This window comes from Electrona antarctica (assembly GCF_951216825.1).
Source record: "Electrona antarctica genome assembly, chromosome: 7".
NCBI classification, from domain to species: Eukaryota; Metazoa; Chordata; class Actinopteri; order Myctophiformes; family Myctophidae; genus Electrona; species Electrona antarctica.
The window spans coordinates 51000365-51021543 of record NC_136812.1 but is presented as its reverse complement, the minus strand read 5'-3'; the positions used below and the strand labels follow the sequence as shown (position 1 = coordinate 51021543).

Genomic DNA, 21179 nt, shown 5'->3' with positions numbered 1-21179 from the left:
ACAACAAAACAAACATATAAACTACCTTTAATGAACAGTTTGATTGCCCAAGTTTCCCCACTTAATTGACGAACCCGAGTTATGATTTATTTGTTTTATTGGGCGAATTTATAAGACATATGAGCCGCTACATTTTCAGCGGCTACTTTGTGACACGCCACACGTTTGGATCACGTGATCACTTCTGCCCTCGTCCGTCACTCGATTACCGCTGGGTAATCGATTACCGCTGGGTAATCGATTACCGCTGGGTAATCGTGTCTCCAATGGAATGGAGAATGGTGGCAGGCTGGTGCTGCGGGGCAGCTCTGCTCTTATTACTTTGTTGTCACTGCCGACTGTGGAATATGTTCCGACATTAGAACATTCAATCGCACTATTTTAAGGTGCATGCTCGTGCAATGACAGTACGCACACGGTCGGTGATTCTTCAAAGGTTAATGGAAAAACACGGGCAGTGAGGCGGGTTTTAGTATTGATCAGAGCCATAGAGTAAGACAGAGTTACGAGAACTCCGTTCACTTCATGGAGGCCAGTCCAATGGTGGCTCTTCTACGTAGACTTCTATTGGCGAATAGGGACACCGGAAGTTTATGGAATGCATTGGAGTCTATGGGCTCGCGCGAGTACATGAACCACGTGACCGGGCTGTTTTCTGGTAATGTCTCAACTCTGTGTATACTCTATGGCTCTGGTATTGATTAATCCGCCAATAAATGTGTTTACAATTTAGGCATTTAGCAGACGCTCTTAATCCACATATTAAGCAAGAACAAAAAGCACGGCAATGTTTTAACTGTCCACCAAAGCAAAAGTTAAAACAATGATTATTGATTTGAAGTCATACTGTATGCGCCCCAAGCCCTGGCTACAGAATGCTGCACTATGAGGGGGACCGGGTGCCATCAACATCACCCCCCAGGTCTCCAAAACCTCGAAGCAGCCAGGTACCATCAACATCACCCCCCATATCTCCAAAACCTCGAAGCAGCCAGGTACCATCAGCATCCCCTCCCAGATCTCCCAAAATACATCACACCCAGGTACTACCATCACCTCCCAGATCTCCCAAACTACAAAGCTCCAGGATGTTGCGCTCTCAGGCGGACCGGGTATCAACATCGATGCAAGTGAGCATAGTTTAAATCCTTTAAAGTAAACCCCTTGGTAGTAGCATCCTTCTTTCTCTATATACTGTACCTGTTGTTACAACTGAGTTTTCTACCACTATTGTAGCCTAACAGTATAGCTATGTCATACTGTCGGGCATAAAACTATTTTTTTAATTGATGTCCTATACTTGATCATTCTACAGCGTCACACAAGAGTATCCAAAATATCAGATATACACATTGAAAATGAGGCACAAAGCGACACATTTTGAGTTTGTCGATCTGCTATTTTTGCGTATTATTTATTATTTGAATCCTGAAAAGTAACAGTTTTTGACATTACACTGATGAGTACGTTGGACCACAATTGAAACAAGCCCCCTGTTTCTTTTTTTGTATTGTTTTTTTGTGTGTGTTATCCTTTTAGCATAACCATTGACTGTGTACTACCTGTACTGTTAACTAACCTGCTAATAAAGTATTCAACCAATCAATCAAAGATACAGAGAGATGATGCGTGGATAGAGATGGATCCCCAGACCTCCAGCAGAGGACCAGATGCAGAGCAGAGGCTGAGCAGGCAGAGCAGTGTGTTTGAGGATCTGGACTCTGGTCTGGAGGTGAGCACTGCTGGGAGAGTAACTAAGTACATATCTCTGCTGTCGCAAAGAAACCACCTAACTCCAAAATGCTCATTTTTCGGGAAATGAAAAATGTAATTTTTTCAAATAAATAAAGTACAACTAAATTACAACTTTCCATTGGTTCAATAGTATTTTAACGCAAAGGGTGTTCAATAGCACTGATTTATGCAAAAAACAAAAATTTAGTTAGGTGGTTTCCTCCCAACAGCAACGAATTATACTCCTTTGATTAACTTACTTGACAGTGTTTTTCAATACTTTATACTACATCTGAGAGGCAAATATTGTACTTGTTACTACACTAGAATTATTCAACAGCTTTGGTTACTAGTTACTTTATTTAAATTATTATTACAAATCATGCATAAACCCTTATTTTATACTACTCTATTTGAAAATACTCAAATTAGTTACCTTGTAAATCAGCTATTTGACACATTTTGACACATTGTTGTACTTTTACTTGTACTGTATGTACATTTTGACACCAATACTTTCATATTTTCTTACTCAAGTAAAATTTAAAATATATTTTTTTAATTTGTAAAAAAAAAAAAAAAAAAAAAAGCATTTACTACTGGTATTGCTACTTTTGCAAAAAAAAATAAAACAGTGTATTTCTTCCGCCACTGGAGGTGAGTGCTGGCTACACCAGCGATGGAAGCGCGTCCAGTGACCGCGTCTGGAGCGAAGAACACGGCAACTCCTGGAAGTCGCCGGCGCCTGCAGCGCCACCCTCCTACGAGACGCCAGCGCCGCCCTCCTCCTACGAGACGCCCATAGAGAGAGAGATCCGCGTGGCACAGGAGAGGGAGGAGAACCTCCGCCGCTCGCGGGGGATCAAGCTGAGCGACGGGCGGACGGAGATGGTGGCCATCAAGACCAAACCGCTGCCCACGGCACTGCGATCCCCGTCCCTGACGACCTCCTCCCCCAGCTCAAGGTTAGAATAGTTTGGGAGTTTGAATTATTCTTTAGTTTTAGAGTTAGTTTTCTCACTTTTCTAGTTTTTTATAATTTTTTTGTTTTTGTGACAACGCATAGTTTTAGTATAGTTTTTATTAGTTTTATTTTATTTATTTTTTCATACTGCCTGGGTTATATGCTAGGTGCAGGATTCAAAAAAGTCCGACTATGTAGGCCTATTCTGTAATAAAAACTATAAATATAATATATAAAATATATATTCAGTTACTATTACTATTGTTTTAGTTAGTTTTGTAAACACACCGTACAGTTAGTTATCGTTTAAAAAAAAAAGTATTATAGTTTTTAGTAGTGATGCAGCGAATATTCGGCCGCAGAAAATATTCAGCAGAAAATGGCTAAAAATGCATTTTCGGCCTATTCGGTTTCAGCCCGAATAGGCAGAAAATATATCACCGAATAGTGTATACAATAATGCATTCAAAAGAGCTGAATAAATGTTTTATGGACCCATAATAGTGATTATTATTTAAGTTAGTTTTGCCATAACCATTTATTTTGCCATAAATCAGGTAGCTTTAAGGTACGGCCATGACATGGCATCCCTAGTTTTTAGCTCAGTTAACGAAGATGCATTTTCAATGTTAGTTTTCGTTATGTACCGGTAGTTAGTTTTCCTTAACTGTAACAGCCTTGCCCCATGCAGCTCCCCGCTGGGCCCCGTCAAGGCCAAGGAGAAGAACCGCGTCAGTTTCCTCATCCAGAAAGAACTGCAGAGAGACGGCTGGAGAAGCGAGGAGAACCTCTCCCAGAAGAGCCTCCATGAGGGATCAAGAGGTCTGGGCCAGAACCGACAAGCAGGAACTCCTCAGGAGATGACCACAGGGGAACGGAAGACGGTCCTGGTGACATCAGGTATAGATTAGTTTTTCCCCCGACCACAAATGTATACAGAATGTGATTTCGATGTGCATGTTGTTTAGACCACTGGTTCTCAAACATGTTCATGTCAACATGTAGTTGGCTGTATAAATGGTAAATGGTGAATTTATATAGCGCCTTTATCCAAGGCGCTTTACCAAGACTGTGCATTACATTCACCCATTCACACCAATGCCTTAGGAAACCATGCAAGGCACCAACCTGCACATCAGGAGCAATTAGGGGTTCAGTGTCTTTCTCAAGGACACTTCCACATTAACTCTGGGGGAGCCCGGGTTCGAACCTTGCGGTTCCCATCTGGTCACTCTCAGCCACTACCATTCCCCCATTCGACAACATTTTGTGCCCGAGACCCCCATAAGTATAATTGTTTGTGTTACAACGGTTCCTCATTTTCCAGGAGACCCTCTGGAAGTCCCTCAAACACCCCATTTTGAGAACCAGTGGTTTAGACAGATTGTTTCCAAATGTGCAGAATGTCATTTAGATAACATGTTGTTTAGACAGATGCTAGGTAGTTTCTTAAGGCACTACATTGTTCTCTTTGCACTACAGTATGTGACTATTTACCTTGTTCATTGCAAGTCGCTCTGGGTAAGAGAGTGTCTAAATGATAAATGCGTACAATGTGAATTGTAGATAGGAAGGAGAAATCATTCACTGAGGAAGAGGAGGAGGAGGCAGCAGAGCAGGGGTCCTGGGTGATGAAGAGGGACCAGACGGAGGTCTTTCCTTCTCCATGCTGTCCTCACAAACACCCTGAGGAGACAGAGCTGTACATCAGCAGGTTGGTTGCTTTGGGTGCCCATTTTATTCAGTATTGGAGCCACGGACCTAACCTGACTCCGCCAGATTGGGCAGCAGAGAGTACACTGTGTTCCCCCCTCCTGCTCCCATCTGGGAACTCTCAGGCAGACTTGATGCCCGGCCACAAAACGGCCTGGCCAATCAGCAGCAGCTTCTAGCAACTTCTAGCAGCAGCTTCTAGCTTCTAGCTGCTGCTGATTGGCCAGGCCGTTTTGTGGCCGGGCATCAAGTCTGCCTGAGAGTTCCCAGATGGGAGCAGGAGGGGGGAACCCAGTGTACTCTCTGCTGCCCCATCTGGCGGAGTCAGGTTACCACGGACCACCATTTGATGACATTTAGCCTCTCAGATCCAAAACACAAAATTGTTGTTATTGTTGGATAAGATTTCGGGCCACATTTCCATGCTGTATTGATGTGGTAACACAGGAGAGATAACAGGCAAACGTTGATCAAAATAAACAAATATTCTACGTTCTCTATTATTGTGTAGACTTCTTGGAAATTAAGTAATGCAGATGTTTAACTTTAATTTAACTCTTGAGAGCGTAAAATGATGGACCCTTATTAGACCTTTAACTCTTGACAGGGTAACATGAAACCATTTGGTTACCAACTCTCCATCATTTCTCTGGGGACCACCTGGAACCTCCTCAAGGACCACAGGTGGCTTTGGGTGCATGTGTTTGGTCCGACGTACTAACAGTCCTACAGTCATATGAGTCCGACACCCTATACCCAAAACACAACCCTAAATCTAACCTCACAGGAAGCCACAGCCAGGTTAGGTTTAAGTTTGAGACACACATCCGGGTTTTGCAGGGTCAAACAAGGGAATCACATGACGTTAATCCCCTTCCCCTATTCGCTCAGACGTATGTGTAGGCAGAACAAATACTGATTGAAAATAGCTGATCTACAAGCTATAGCTCCCAGGCCATGTCTTGTCCTTGTCTTGACATGAAAACATTTGAGAAACAATATTAAGAGAAGTGATTTCAGATGTTTGTCTGATGTGTGTGTTTCTGTGTGTTCCTCCAGGTTGAGTTCCTCTCCCATGTCCATCACGCTGTGGGGAGACTCGGACGTCCAGAACCTCAGCAGGGTGCTGCCGGTGGGCTACCCTGAGGACAGAATCCCCCCCGTGCTGAGCAGACCCCAGGTCAGTGGCACATGGCACTTAGCCTCGGAAACCCAGACGTGTTTATTCCCAGGGAGAAAGAAAAAGTCTGGGGCCGAGTCAACTTCAATTCGGCATAGAGTAGCGCAAACGTTGATCACTCTCTGCTGATTTCTGATCGTCTGCACCTTTGTTAAATTGACGCACACGTGTACACACACACACACACACACACACACACACACACACACACACACACACACACACACACACACACACTCCTCTCTCTCTGTCGCTCTAATTAATTAGTCTCATGTCGCGCAGCTGTGTTTAGATTCTCCCGGCGGGTCCTGCTGGGAGCTGCCTATGGCATAGGTGGACCCCAGGCTACATGGTACTCAACCCCAGTAACCTTTTTTTTTTCCTTTTTTTTTCAAGATATTCTTGGGGCTTTTTTATGCCTTTATTGATAGGTAGAAAGTATAGTGTGACAGGAAATGGGGAGAGAGACGGGAGCGGTGACACGCAGCAAAGGTCGTTGGGATCTGGACTCGGACTAGGCTGGATTACCAGGCCTAGGTACCCGGACCGCTAGGCCGGCCCGGGCCCAACCCCAGTAACTTGACCAGTGGTCAAATATTACACAACTACAAGAAAGTTGCTCTGTCCAAATTTAGTAATTTAATATCAATGCATTGCTGTATTGAAATGTAGACATTTTCCCAAACAAGTCTTATGTGTTGCGTGGCTAGTTGTGAGCTTAGATGCTATTTTTTTTCACTATATTTGAAGTAGGAGGGGAAGTCCTTTTGGTGTATTTACCCTTCAAGACGGGAACTCATTTTGGGGTTCTTGTTGCTATGTACAGTACAGTATATAGCAGCATAATTTTTTTCTAATTTTAAATATTTTGAGGTTTTTCAGAAAACTTAGGTCGGGATTTAGAAGGTGTTTTTTTCGGGATCAGTCCTAAATGGTTTAAGTGGTTAATTCATTATGTACTTTTTCCCTTCCTAGAAATGTTGTGCTCAAAGGTATAATATTTGTCGTTGAAAATGTACTGGAGTGAAAGTCATTCTCTAAAAATTCAAATTACTCAAGTTAAACTGCAAATACATTTGTTTTTTAACAGTACTCAAGTGCATGTACTTTGTTTACTGTCCACACTGGCCCAGGTGACGCTGATGGACCGGTCCACAAACACCAACAACCGCACGGAGAATGACTCTGCTTCCTCTGCGCGTCCTCCATCTTCACACCACTCCTCCACCTCTACTGACTCAACTTCCTCAGCACCTCCTCCGTCATCACACCACTCCTCCACCTCCACTGACTCTCCTTCCTCTGCACAGTTTTCACAACACTCCTCCACCTCCACTGCTCCACCCGCTGACTCCTCCACCATCACCCAAGGTTGTTATACTGTAGTTTGCCTTTATTTATTAGTTAAATTCTTTCTCTGTTCAGGTTTGCTTTGTTTTTGTTTCATTTCAGTTAAAGGGTGGGGTGAAGTCATATCTTTTAGTTAAAAAAAAGGTTCTTTGTTTAAAGGTTAAAGCACTATAGTATGATAGTAATCATTGTTATAGACTAGTGTGTATTCAGTAACAGAGGCCTGAAAAATCATTTTCATTAGTTAGCTCAGTTATTTCACTAATATAAACTAAATAAAAACTAAGCTATGACAGAATAAAACTAAGACAAAATGATATGTTGACATTTTTGTCAACAAATTAAAAACTAGACAAAACATGTTAAGGAGGGACTAGTGGAGAAGAGTTCCAGTAGAACTGGGTGTGCGTGGGTGTCACAGACCAAACACAGCTGCGTTGTGAGCTTGTAGATTGGCTATATATATTTTCAGAATGCAGGGCAAGTGCATATCAGCCATTTCAATGGCATCACGGCCCCCAAAAATAGATTTCAGTCGAGTAAATTAACGGTAGATTTAGTCGACTAAAATATTTACTCAACCAAATCCTTGAAAGATTAAACTTTACAGATGACTAAAATATTACTAAAACTACACGGAATTGTACTCAAAAGACTATGAGTAAAACTATATCACAACGTGCTTATTCCAAATCTGACAATGTCGCCCAGCAGCACCACAGAGCCGCCAGCCATGGACGCCGGTCAGCGGGGCAGCTTCAGTGCAGAGTACGGCCCTTAGAGGAGCTCTGAAGCAGGGCAGGCCAGCCAGCAGCCCGGATGACGAGCTGACCATTGAGGCTCCGGCCTGGAGAGGCACCCTCCTGGAAGGCTCCAGGAGGGGTCCCGCGTGTCCTGGAGGTACGCAGCACATCCAGCAGGAGATCCAGCAGGACCTAAGGCGAGAGCAGGAGCTCAGGGAGGCCAGGGAGCTGTCCATGGGGTCCACGGACGGATCAACCCCTCTGGACCGGGCGTCTGTGTCCCCCTATGGACCCCCCCTGGACCGGGCGTCTGTGTCTGTGTCCCCCTATGGACCCCCCCTGGACCGGGCGCCTGTGTCTGTGTCCTCCCATGGACCCCCCCTGGACCGGGCGTCTGTGTCTGTGTCCCCCTATGGACCCCCCCTGGACCGGGCGCCTGTGTCTGTGTCCTCCCATGGACCCCCCCTGGACCGGGCGTCTGTGTCTGTGTCCTCCTATGGACCCCCCCTGGACCGGGCGTCTGTGTCCCCCTATGGACCCCCCCTGGACCGGGCACCTGTGTCTGTGTCCCCCTATGGACCCCCCCTGGACCGGGCGTCTGTGTCTGTCTCCCCCTATGGACCCCCCCTGGACCGGGCGTCTGTGTCCCCCTATGGACCCCCCCTGGACCGGGCGTCTGTGTCTGTCTCCCCCTATGGACCCCCCCTGGACCGGACGGGCCAAGGTTCAGAAGCCTCATGTTCTGCTCTGCCCCAAGGTTATTATTAATTACTATATACTATATTAATTAGCTTTTAAGCAGGTTTCCTCATTTGTTATTTTTGTAGTTTTTATACATTTTTGAGTGGTGCAACCACTCCAAGGAACAGCAATGTCCGTGTTCACCTATGTTTGTGTGTGACGTTAATGAGCACCAGTGCCAATGAGTACCACAAGTGGTTTGCACCACTCAGTTCACACGGGTGTGATTTTATATTAGTTTTAGTTTTTTATATCATAATATGAGGTATTCATCAGGGCAAAAAGGTCAGAAGAATTACCTGTATTGTGTAGTAATAATAAAGCACCAAAACACTAGAGTTACTGTATATCAAATACATTGACAAAGACTAAACATTAAGGACATTTTCCCTAAGATTTAATCAGTTTTTGATCAGTTGGTTAGTTATTTTGTTAAGTTTAAATAAGCTCGGGGGCACGGTGGTACAGTTGGTAGTGCTGTCGGCTGTCGCCTCACAGCTAGAAGGTCCTGGGTTCGATTTCCGCTGGGGATGCTGTGGGCGCGTTCTCTCCTCTGTGTCATCAGTGCCCATACCCGAGGCGGGGTTGGCGAAAGGGCTTTTCTGTGTGGAGTTTGCATGTTCTCCCCGTGTCCCCTAGGCCTAGTACCCTCACAAAAACATGCAGTAATCCTGGTCTCTAAACTACCTCCCCCTGGCCAGCCGGGGTGCCTGATGGAGGGGAAAGGAACTGGTCGGAATAACGTGTTCCTTCCACGTGCTACGTCCGGCCGGGGAAACTCTCCCCTCTCTGGTGAAAAGAAGCAGCTGGACTCCTCATCCATAGAAGGAAGCATGAGGTCAGTCTGCTGCCCTCCCAGATTGGCAGAGGAAGTGTAGCGCCCAGGATTACATTAGACCCGTACGGGTCCATTTGGTTTCATTTCACGCTCTCAAGAGTTAAATTATTGTTAAACATCTGCGTTACTTAATTTACAAGAAGTCTACACAATTACAGAATGTAGAAGAATTGTTAATTTGATCGACGTTTGCCCGTTATCTCTCCTAATGGTACCAACATCAATACAGCATGGAATTGTGGACAAAATCTTATCCAACGACAACCAAAAATGTGGGTCTGAGAGGCTAAATGTCATCAAATGGTGGTCCGTGGCTCAAATGCTGAATAAATAATGGGCCTTAGTATGAAAAGGGTTGAAAACCTCTGTTCAGAGTCAGAGCTGCTATTGTGCATGTTGGCTCACTGGAAACATTCTGCTACACCAGTGGGTCTCAACGTGTGGTCCAGGGACCCTCATGGTTCCTTGATGGGGTTCAAATGGTCCCTTACGGCAGGGGTTCTCAACCCGTGGGTCGCTACCCCTCTGGGGGTCGCCAAATTATTTTGGGGCGTCCCCAAATTATATATATATTAAAAAAAAATGAATGCAACTGAATGGCTGGAAAGTGGAAATGAAGAGTTTACACATAGTACACATAATACATGTCATGCATACACCTTCCCTAATGATTATTTCAGTATTTATTTATGGTGTATTGTCTCTATTTTGAAGGTTATTGTAGCAGTCAATTTATATTGGGGGTCGGGAGGGAGCGGGGTAACCTGACTCCGCCAGATGGGGCAGCAGAGGGTACACTGGGTTCCCCCCATACCCTCTGCTGCCCCATCTGGCGGAGTCAGGTTAGGAGCGGGGCGGGGGTCCCGAGACATTGCCAAAGCATTTCCGGGGGTCCCCAGCCAAAAACGTTGAGAACCCCTGCCTTACGGGCCTCAGAGTTATGGGGGAAATTAAAACCTTTTGAGAACCACTGTGCTACACTAAACGGAACAGAGCCTTAATCAGTATAATTGGTAACACCTTGGCCCAATTTCATTCTGATATGGAGGTTATTTCAGTTCAAATGTGTGTTATTTCTAAAAAAAATAGCCTTGCTCTGTCCGCAGATGGACACATGGACCGGGTGGGACCGGGTTCATCATCATCATCATCATCATCTTCATCATCTTCTTCATCATCATCATCTCCATCTCAGAGACAGAACTCTACCCAGAATACATCAGTGGTCCAGGAGCAGACTGTGTTCTTCAGTCCAACCCCTCTGGTGGAGCAGGTACTCTTCTGCAGTCCAACCCCTCTGGTGGAGCAGGTACTCTTCTTCAGTCCAACCCCTCTGGTGGAGCAGGTACTCTTCTTCAGTCCAACCCCTCTGGTGGAGCAGGTACTCTTCTTCAGTCCAACCCCTCTGGTGGAGCAGGTACTCTTCTGCTTCACATTACCCGCCATGACCCCCCCTTTGATGTAGATCTACGTCAGTGGTTCCCGAAGTGGGGTCCAGGGACTCCAGAAATAGACTTTATCAAATTTGACGTATTGTATTGTTTACTGACGTAAACAATACAGAGCCACCTCCCTGACAATATGCCGGGACAATTTGTTTATACTGTATTATGAGACGATTCTAAGATGACCCATATATTTCCCATAGAGGGGATGAACGAGTGACGTCAGGACTTGGCACTCTATAAAGGTTCTTCTCTTATCTTGTCTTATCCAGGCAACCAAGATGGCCGTCAGACAGTTCTACCCACCTTCTCCACGTATGAAAACAGGTCAGCCGTTTTCACATTGTGATATGACATAATTATCACGCACGCACGCACGCACGCATGCACACAAACGCACGCACACGCACACACACACACACACACACACACACACACACACACACACACACACACACGACTTTATTGATTTTCATTTATGTATTTTATTGGCAAGAATGCATCCATTGAATCCATTGACGTCCTTTATGACAAGCTGTGTGTAAAAGGGAAGAAGTGAATGAGAGGACCAAAGTTCTTCTGTTATAAAAGAGTAGTTCGCCCCCCCAAGTCTTTTTCTTGCGTTGAAGTCATGGAGATGTTTTTTTTGTTTTTTTGTCACATCCCAATAAGCCAATAATCTCTGTTGAGTCTTTATTGAACCAAATTATTGGTTTAGGAATGCAACAAAAACCTCTCAATTCATTCAAGTCTTCATGGGGAGTGTAATTCATAGATAATTAGTCATTTTTTGGGTGAACTACTCCTCTGATTAGCTTCTTTTTTTTTTTACTTAAGTAAAAGTATCAATACCACGATATAGAACTACTCCATCGCAAGTAAAAGTAATGCTGCATTCAGAATTGACTTGAGTAAAAGTATCAAAGTATTGGCATCAAAACATACTTAGCGTAGGCTACCAAAAGTAAAAGCACTCATTATGCAGAATGTCCCATTTTACACGTTTTCAAATGCATACAATGTACAAAAAAGCTTTTGAAAATAGCAGATCAGGGGCACGGTGGCACAGTCAGTAGTGATGTCGCCTCACAGCTAGAAGGTCCTGGGTTCGATTCCCGCTGGGGACGCTGTGGGCATTGGCGGCGTGTCCTCTCCTCTGCGTCATCAGTGCCCATACCCGAGGCGGGGTTGACGAAAGGGCCTTTCTGTGTGGAGTTTGCATGTTCTCCCCGTGTCCCCTAGGGTAGGTACCCTCACAAAAAACATGCAGTAATCCTGGTCTCTAAACTGCCTCCCCCTGGCCAGCCGGGGCGCCTGATGGAGGGGAAAGGAACTGGTTGGAATAACGTGTTCCTTCCACACGCTACGTCCAACCAGGGAAACTCCCCCCTATCAGGTGTAAAGGAGCAACTTGGACACTCATGCATGAAGGAAGCATGAGTTCAAGTCCGTTGCTCTCCCCAGGTTGGCGGAGGGTGTGTAGAGCCCAGGATCACATTAGAGAATTGACACATGGGTGAAAAATGGGTTACACAATTGTGGGATAAAATAATATTAGAAATGAAAAGAAAATAGCAGATGTACAAGCTCACAACTTGTCACATCGCGTCACGTTGTGAGCTTCTAGATCTGCTATTTTCAAATGGCCAAAATGTATATAGGGCTGAAGTGGTTATTGTATGTCTTGTAATAATAATCAAAACCTATAAAGTAACTCAAGTTTTCAAATATTGTGGAGTAAAAGTATAATATTTGCCTCTGAAATGTAGAGGAGTAAAAGTAAAAGCACGGAACATTGGAAATACACCAGTAAAGTAAAAAAAAAACACCTTGTACTTCAGTACAGTACTTGATTAAATGTACTTACCGTAGCTACTTTACAGCACTGCAAGGCACCTTCACTACATCAGATGTGATATCATGTAGTCTACAATGTTTCAGAATAGCCTGGATTCAAAGCTAGGTCCTTCGCATGAGCAGCAACATGTTTACTGGAGTCTGGAGAGCTGTTTTGGGATGATCAAGTTGTCAATGGTTGGGAGTTTCATGCAATACCTCTACTCAACCAGTAGGTGTCCTACCTGACCACAGCATCTAACTTTCTCAATACTGTACAGCCACAGCAGCTATGCTATGGTCCGGGGACCACCAGTGGTCCTTGAGGGGGTTCCAGGTGGTCCCCAGCTAAATGATCCATGGTCCAAATAAAAATGTATTCACACAGAATAAGTATATGGGTCGCAGCTTTAATTAAAGCATGAATTAATTAACACAGTGCAGAAGTAATAGACATGCTCTTGGACTGAGGGTCTAGAAAGATTTTCAATTTCAAAATAAGACAAAGACAGAAGTTGAATGACCTTGACCTTGATTAGGGGTGGCAGTGGCTCAGGGTTAGAGTGACGGGGTAGGAACCGCAAGGTTCCCAGTTCAAACCCGGGCTTCCCCAGAGTTACTGTCGAAGTGTCCTTGAGCAAGACTCTGAACCCCTAATAATTGCTCCCGATGTGCTGGTTGGTGCCTTGCATGGTTTCCGCTGCAATCGGTGTATAAATGTGTGTGTGACTGGGTGAATGTAATGCACAATCTATGTAAAGCGCCTTGGATAAAGGCGCTAATTAAATGTAACCATTTACCATTTTTGATGATCTATCTATAAGTAGGCAATAACATGATTTGTGTGTTATTTCTTGTGTCTTTAGACAGCCTCAACGGTGCATCACCTGTCTCCCCTCGCCCACCTGTCCGTCTGCCCTCCGTCTCCATGGTTACTGCCCAGCCCTGGGGCCTCGCCCGGCCCACCTCCCCTGTGATTGGCCGATCTGTGGCTCCGCCTTTCTCCATCCCCAATTCCGCCCCCCGAGCAGAGCTATGGAGCAGCCCTAGTAGCAGTAGTGCTACTGATACTACTGATGATAGTAATACTAATACTAGTAGTGTTACTACTACTAATATTACTACTACTAATATTACTGCTACTACGAATGCTAGTATTAGTAGCAGCCAGGCACAGAAGGGGTTAACAGAGACGTTGCTGGAGGATTATGAAGAGAGAAGGGTGAAACAGAGAATGGAAGAAAGCTCTGTGAGTTCATTCATTCATTCACTCACTCACTCACTCACTCACTCACTCACTCACTCACTCACTCACTCACTCACTCACTCACTCACTCACTCACTCACTCACTCATTCTCTCTCTCACAAATTAGTCCTTCCATAATCTATAGCTTGCTGCTTAGCAGAAATGGGAATTACAAAAATAGGTTTTAAAGATTTCAAATTTTAAATAAATGTCAATGAACGGAAATGATGAACCGATGACAGCTTCCTCTTTTCCGGCTTTTTGGGAGGTGCAGTTCCAGACTCTAGTCTGTATAGCATTCGGAGATTAATTAGATTGTGGAATGGTTGTCTGGCTAGTGGCTACACGAGACTAGCAATTTACAATTTACAATTTAGGCATTTAGCAGACGCTCTTAATCCAGAGCGACTTACATTAAGTAATAACAAAAGCATGGCATACATCACATAAAAAGTAGTTATCATGAATCATGCGTAAACTAAGAACATAACAGTGGAGTATCTATGTTAACTATACATACTATCCTATATAATATATTATACATGTGTACTATAAAGTGCTATGACTGCATAAAGTGCAATTCTAGAGCTGTCTACGTAACAAGCTATAAGTCTGTTTAAAATACTATCTAAGTCTACATAATGTGCTATCTAAGGGGCTAGGCTAGGGCAAGTGCTACGGGCCATGGTGGAGTCTGAAGAGGTGGGTTTTCAGACTACGGCGGAAGATTGGGAGTGAGGCTGCAGTTCTGACTGTGATGGGAAGTGCATTCCATAGTTTTGGAGCCAGAAGGGAGAAGAGTTTGGGACGTGTGGAGCGTTGTCCCGGCGTTTTTAGTGAAGGTACCTCCAGCTTCCCTGCGTTGGCTGATCTGAGTGTGCGGGAGGGTTTGTAGGGTACGATCATACTTGTGAGATATGGGGGGGCCATGCCTTTGGTTGCTTTGAATGCCAGCATCAGAGTTTTGTATTCTGTGCGGGCAGCGACCGGGAGCCAATGGAGGGAGCGGAGAAGGGGGGTGACATGTGAGAATTTTGGCTGGTTGAAGACCAAGCGGGCTGTGGCATTTTGGATCAGTTGGAGGGGCTTAAGTGCACATGCCGGTAGGCCAGTAAGGAGGGAGTTACAATAGTCAAGTTTTGACAAGACTGTTGTCTGGATTAGGAGCTGGGCTGACTCCTGGGTGAGGAACGGTCTAATTCGTCGTATGTTGTAGAGTGTAAACCTACAGGATCTAGTGACAGCTGTGATGTGTGTTTTGAACGAGAGCTGACTGTCCAGGACAACACCAAGGTTCCTGGCTGTCGGGACAGACTTTACCAGGGCGTTGTCTACGGAGATAGTTAGCTCCCGCATAGGGCAGGATTTAGCTGGGAAGAACAGAAGCTCAGTCTTGTCTGGGTTCAGCTTGAGGTGGTTCGAAGACATCCACTGTGAGATGTCGGCCAGGCATGCAGTGATGCGCTCTTCTACCTGGGTGGCAGAGGGGGGGAAGGATAGAAACAGTTGTGTGTCATCGGCATAGCAGTGATAGGATATATTGTGAGCAGAGATGATGGTGCCAAGGGATTTAGTGTACAGTGAGAAGAGGAGGGGACCAAGTACAGATCCCTGTGGGACCCCAGTTTGGAGGGTGCGGGGGGATGATAGCAAACCTTTCCAAGAAACCTGGTAAGTCCGGTCAGAGAGGTAGGAGGAGAACCACTTCAGCGCCGTCCCGCCGATGCCTAGATCAGCTAGGGTGCCTAGGAGCAGCTGGTGGTTCACTGTGTCAAATGCCGCCGATAGGTCTAGGAGAATCAGGACTGCAGAGTGGGAAGCAGCCTGGGCAGCATGTAGTGCTTCTGTGACTGCGAGGAGTGCAGTTTCCGTGGAGTGTGCCTTCTTGAATCCTGACTGGTTGGGATCCAGCAGGTTGTTCTGTGAGAGATGGAGAGAAAGCTGGTTAGAGACAACACGTTCGAGGGTTTTGGAAAGAAAGGAAAGGAGTGATACCGGTCTGTAGTTCTTGACATCTGAGGGGTCAAGAGTTGGTTTTTTGAGGAGTGGTGATACCCTGGCTGACTTGAAGGCAGATGGGACGCAGCCTGAGGTTACTGAGGTGTTGATAATGGAGGTGATGAAGGGGAGCAGGTCAGGTGCGATGGTCTGGAAGATTGGAGACATGGCGGGGTCGAGAGGACAGGTGGTAGGTCTAGTGGATGTGACTAGTTTCAGGACCTCGTCTGGGGATAGAGGAGAGAAGGAGGACATGCATGGTATGTTATGGTTAGCATTGGTTGAGTCGAGTGCTTCTTTATGGGGGAGGGGGGTAAAGGAGCTACTGATATCATCAACCTTCTTTTCGAAGTAGGTGGCAAAGGCCTCCGCGGTGAGGGATGAGGGTTGAGTAGGGGGAGGGGGTTTAAGGAGGGAGGAGAAAGTGGAGAAGAGTTTCCTTGGGTTAGAGGTGCAGGATTGGATTTTGGTGTGGTAGAAGGAGGTTTTAGCAGTGGTTAGTGAGAGGGAGAAGGCAGAGAGGAGTGAGTGAAAGTGGGAGAGATCATCTGGTAGCTTTGTCTTGTGCCACTTCCTTTCAGCTGCCCTGAGAGGTGTTCGTTCAGATCTGAGGGTTTCAGATAACCAGGGGGCCGGTGGGGATGAGCGAGCTGGCCTGGTCGAGAGAGGGCAGTGTTGGTCAAATGCAGATGAGATAGAGGAGAGGAAGGATGTGGTTGCGGAGTCGGGTGAGAGAGAGAGGAAGAACTCCAGGGAGGGTAGAGAGGAGAGAATAGAGGATGAGAGGGAGGAGGGGTTTAGGGACTTGAGATTGCGTCAGGTGGTGACGGTCGGAGGGTTAGTAGGTTTAGGTGGGAGAGTAGAGAGAGAGAGGGAGAAGGTTATGAAGTGGTGGTCAGACCTAATTAAGGGAGTAACAGAGAGCGTGGAGGGGGAGCAGGCTCTGCAGAACACAAGGTCCAAAACATTACCAGCCTTGTGAGTGGGAGGGGAGGGAGAAAGGGAGAGGTCAAACGAGGATAGGAGGGACGTAACGGGAAGATACTTCTCTGCCGTAGGTAGGTTAAAGTCACCCAGTAGAATCAGGGGGGTGCCATCCTCCGGGAACGAGCTGATCAGAGAGTCTAGTTCTTCCAGGAAGTTCCCAAGGGTTCCTGGGGGGCGATAGAGCACAATGAGGGTGAGGGGGACTGGTTGTGATATTGAGATAGCATGAAATTCACATGTGGTGAGAGAAAGGTGAGAGAGATTTAAGACACGGAAATTCCATTTCGGGGACATGAGTATCCCTGTACCACCCCCCCTACCTGTTGAGCGAGGGGTGTGTGTGAATTTGTGTGAAACAGAGAGGGCGGCGGGGGTAGCAGTGTTATCAGGGGTAATCCAGGTTTCGGTTAGAGCAAGGAAATGCAGAGACTTGAGGGTGGCGTGGGCTGAGATAAATTCAGGCATTTCCTCTTTGGTAGCTGCATGGCAGTTCCAAAGGCCTCCCTCCACCACAATGTGGTGACTGGGTGAGCGAGCTGGGTATATGAGATTTGAGGGATTTCTGTGGCGGGGGACATGAAAAGGGCAGGATAGGGATGGTGGGAAAACACATAGTACACAAAATTAAAAAATAAGAAATAAACACGTAATAATAATAATACTAATAATACTAATACTAATACTACTAATAATAATAATAATAAGAAGAAGAAGAAGAAGAAGATTGATACAAAACCCTGGGAAGCTGCCTCCTTCGTTAGATGTGTCTGGATGTGAAATGAAATGACGGCATCAATATGTGTGCTGTAAACATTGAGCATTTCTGTTCTTGTGTTTTGTTCAGTATGCAGGAATCCAGCCTACTGACTCTGTCAACAATGAGGTGAGGTCTGTCTGTCTGTCTGTCTGTCTGTCTGTCTGTCTGTCTGTCTGTCTGTCTGTCTGTCTGTCTGTCTGTCTGTCTGTCTGTCTGTCTGAATGAATGAATGCAGATGATTATCTTGTTGGTGGTGAGCATAGAGAGAAAAACTAATACTAATTATAATAATAATAATGTTTCTTCTCGTCCAGGTCTTAGAGGCCACTCGTGTCATCAGACATAAGAACCACCGCGCCCTGCAGTGGGAGGCAGGCTCGTATGCCAACCAGGATGCCAACCAGTAGACTACAGTATGCCAACCGGGATGCCAACCAGTAGACTACATTATGCCAACCAAGATGCCAACCAGTAGACTACAGTATGCCAACCAGGATGCCAACCAGTAGACTACATTATGCCAACCAGGATGCCAACCAGTAGACTACATTATGCCAACCAGGATGACAACCAGTAGACTACATTATGCCAACCAGTAGACCAGGATGCCAACCATGCTGGCACTAGAGCTCTTCACGGGTCCAAAATGACGGAACAGAACCCCAATGGAAATGTTATCCGATATCCAAGTGGTCCCGTATTTTTATTTTTTTAAGACAGACCTGTGGACTCTAATTGAACCCATTAGATTCATTGTGAGATCTTTAATACAGGCTCAGACTGCTAGGAATTCTCGCGTGGCCGGACTGTTGCCTGCCACAATGTTCAAAAGCTTCCGTCCTACAGTCTGGAGCAACGGAAGCTCTGGAAATGATCTGGGGACTTTTCGTCTTTAATATAAATCAAAATTATCAAATTCTAAATAGCTTGCTGCTTATCACAGACCTATTTTTATGGGTCACAAGGGAATACCCCATTTTTAAATGTTCCTTCATTTTAAGGTATCATTATTTCAAAAGATTACCAGACAAAAATGTTTATTTTTGAGAAATGCAAAGAATATATATAATAATATATTTTTTAAATCTATCTAAAAAAAAAAAAATCCATAAATGTTCAAAGGAAAGATCAAAGAAAATCCATGAATAAACATTTAAGAAATAGCGTGCGTTAGCGTTGCGAGCTTGTACGTAGATCGGCCATTTTCACTAGTTTGGGTCCTGAGGAGACATACATTTTCTCTTTTGGGTCTCGTGCTTAACCCATTTTTGGCGGGAACCCCTTTTGGTGTTAGCATTATGTTATGCTTTAGCTATTGAAAAACAGCAGATCTACAAGCTCATAGCGCGCCACCGAGCTTGTAGGTCTGCTATTTTTGAAAAATCGAAGAACGACTGACGTAGAAACATACTTTTTCAGAAAATTGTCATTTTCAAACAGACATTTTTAGAATCTGATCTCAGGTCAAAATGGGTTAAAAGGTTTGGGAACCACCGGTCTAATCATCGTGCAGCACTTCAAATTGTTCTCCTGATCAGCACCGAGTAGATCTCTTCTAGGATCCACTCACACGGAAAGATAAACCCTGAGATAACAGAACCTGAACCGACACGGACCATAGTTGACCCCAATAAAACACTGATCTCCAGGGCTCGGGTATTGTCAGGTATGTTGGGTACGGTACGGGTGGAGACCCGTGAAGACATCTAGCCGGTGTGCCAACCAGTAAGGACTGTGAACCCATGGCACCCTGCAGTGGGAGGCACACCAATGTGCCAATGTGGTTACTGGGTGTTTTAACTTGGGTGGTGAATAGTGGCTGGTCATAGAGGGCGTGGTTCCCAGCTTTAAATTTGTGTAAATGAATGATTATTTTAGCAGGTTGTTGCTCTGAAAGACAATTCATGTGAAATAAATAACGATAATAAAAAGGTTTGTAATGCCTCCTTGGGCCTGATTCTAACCAGCTGTGTTTCATAACCTTTGTATAACAAATGTTAACACTCCAACTTTAAAGGTGGCCTTACACTAGCCGATTTTTTTCAATCTGAAATCTGATAGCACCACACACTACAGGATAATCGGAGCGGGGCAAAGCAAATATCAAACATTCTTGATGTTGATCAGGCCGATCCCGATCGCGCTTTGAGCGGTCGGGCACCCCCCGAGCGTCAAAAATGCCCGATTATCGGCTAGTGTAAGGCCACCTTAAGTCTGAAGAGTTGACCTCTGCTCTGACCCCTGTAATGACTCACCAACTACTACACTCATAATTGATGTGCAAATGAATAAAGATTAAGCAAGTATAAATCCAGATGAGCTGTTTGGTTTTGCTAACTGTTTTGCTTCCGGAGGCAGAGTTAGTGTTTGCTAAACTAGATGCATTTCTAAGAGACGGCGTGTATTTTTACTTAGAAAGCTGCAGACTGCAGGTATCTGGGTGGCACCGTCTCTGTGAAGACTGGGGTTTCTTGGCAGGAACACAGTAGACGGTGTTGGCTGGTGGGAATAGGGTGACCAGATCCAAACTGTTCATTTGAGGGACAAAAGTATCGCTTGTGTGGTACAAGTGGGATGGGGGGACCCCGTCCCCCCATCCCACTTGTCCCACACAAGCGATACTGGAGTACCAGGTTAGCAACTTACTACTTGAGTTGCAATTAAATGCCTTGATGTCATATTCGACCATAGGCCTATTGGCTATCATTTATAAACTCCGCTGGTGTCTCACATTTTGTTTTAAAATCATGCTTTATTTTGATGCTATTTTAACAGGCTTAAAAACACATCTTGCAGGAAGAGACAATGAGAGAGCAGAACAGAAGGCCAACTATTAGGGGAATAACTATTAGGGCATTTGAACACTGACTGCAATTGCCTGCCAGTCACAATGTGGGACAGGGCCTCAATATGTGGGACGCCTGAAAAGTCTTGGAAATGAGGGACTGTCCCACGCAAAGATGGACATCTGGTCACCCTATAGTGGGAAGCCGGCTATGGAGGGTGATCTCTGTCGCTGCACTAGTAGTGGGGGTGCATACGTTTGTTAGACATACTGTACAAACAGTCCGACAGGTATTAGTGCGACAACACCGTCGCTCTCGACATGCGTGGCAGGTTAAAACTAACCCGTAGCTCCTGACATACGTGGCAAGTTAAAATGAACCCGTGGCAGGTTAAAACTAACCCGTGGCTTCCTGTGAGGTTAGGTTTAGGGTTAGGGTTTTGGGGCAGGGTGTCGGACTAATGCCTGTCGAACTGTTAATACGTCGGACCAAACACATGCTCCCAAGTCTCAGTCTAGAGCACGGCAGTGTTGGCCAGTGAAGTTATTTTAATATATTACTGTAATACTATTACCCAGTAAAGAGTAGTGTTTTACTTGCCCCAAAACAGTAATATCATTACATATTGTGTATAAAATAGTACATAAAATTGACGCACGCACGCACGCACGCACACACACACACACACACACACACACACACACACACACACACACACACACACACACACACACACACACACACACACACACACACACACACGTGCGGACGGACAGGCATTGTCTCGTCACGCCTTCAGCCTGGCAGAGACAATGAGTCTCACTCCAGTTGACACATGCTGATGTCCGGAGCAGAACTTT

At 45.4% G+C, this 21179-nt stretch overlaps 1 protein-coding gene across 1 annotated transcript in view; it reads left to right on the top strand.

Moving 5' to 3' along the window:
* Positions 1 to 18627, top strand: part of misp (mitotic spindle positioning) — a gene marked incomplete at its 5' end in the record, with an annotated part of 31042 nt that extends 12415 nt beyond the window's left edge. The window contains 13 exons of the mRNA XM_079505578.1: positions 863 to 1130; positions 1613 to 1732; positions 2392 to 2699; positions 3390 to 3598; positions 4265 to 4412; positions 5471 to 5591; positions 6725 to 6962; positions 7656 to 8441; positions 10370 to 10536; positions 10981 to 11035; positions 13411 to 13793; positions 17621 to 17659; positions 17848 to 18627. Of these exons, the coding sequence (XP_079361704.1) occupies positions 863 to 1130; positions 1613 to 1732; positions 2392 to 2699; positions 3390 to 3598; positions 4265 to 4412; positions 5471 to 5591; positions 6725 to 6962; positions 7656 to 8441; positions 10370 to 10536; positions 10981 to 11035; positions 13411 to 13793; positions 17621 to 17659; positions 17848 to 17940 (2935 nt within the window). The 3' untranslated portion in view covers positions 17941 to 18627. The remainder of the gene's footprint in view (positions 1 to 862; positions 1131 to 1612; positions 1733 to 2391; positions 2700 to 3389; positions 3599 to 4264; positions 4413 to 5470; positions 5592 to 6724; positions 6963 to 7655; positions 8442 to 10369; positions 10537 to 10980; positions 11036 to 13410; positions 13794 to 17620; positions 17660 to 17847) is intronic.
* Between the last annotated feature and the right edge of the window lie 2552 nt (positions 18628 to 21179).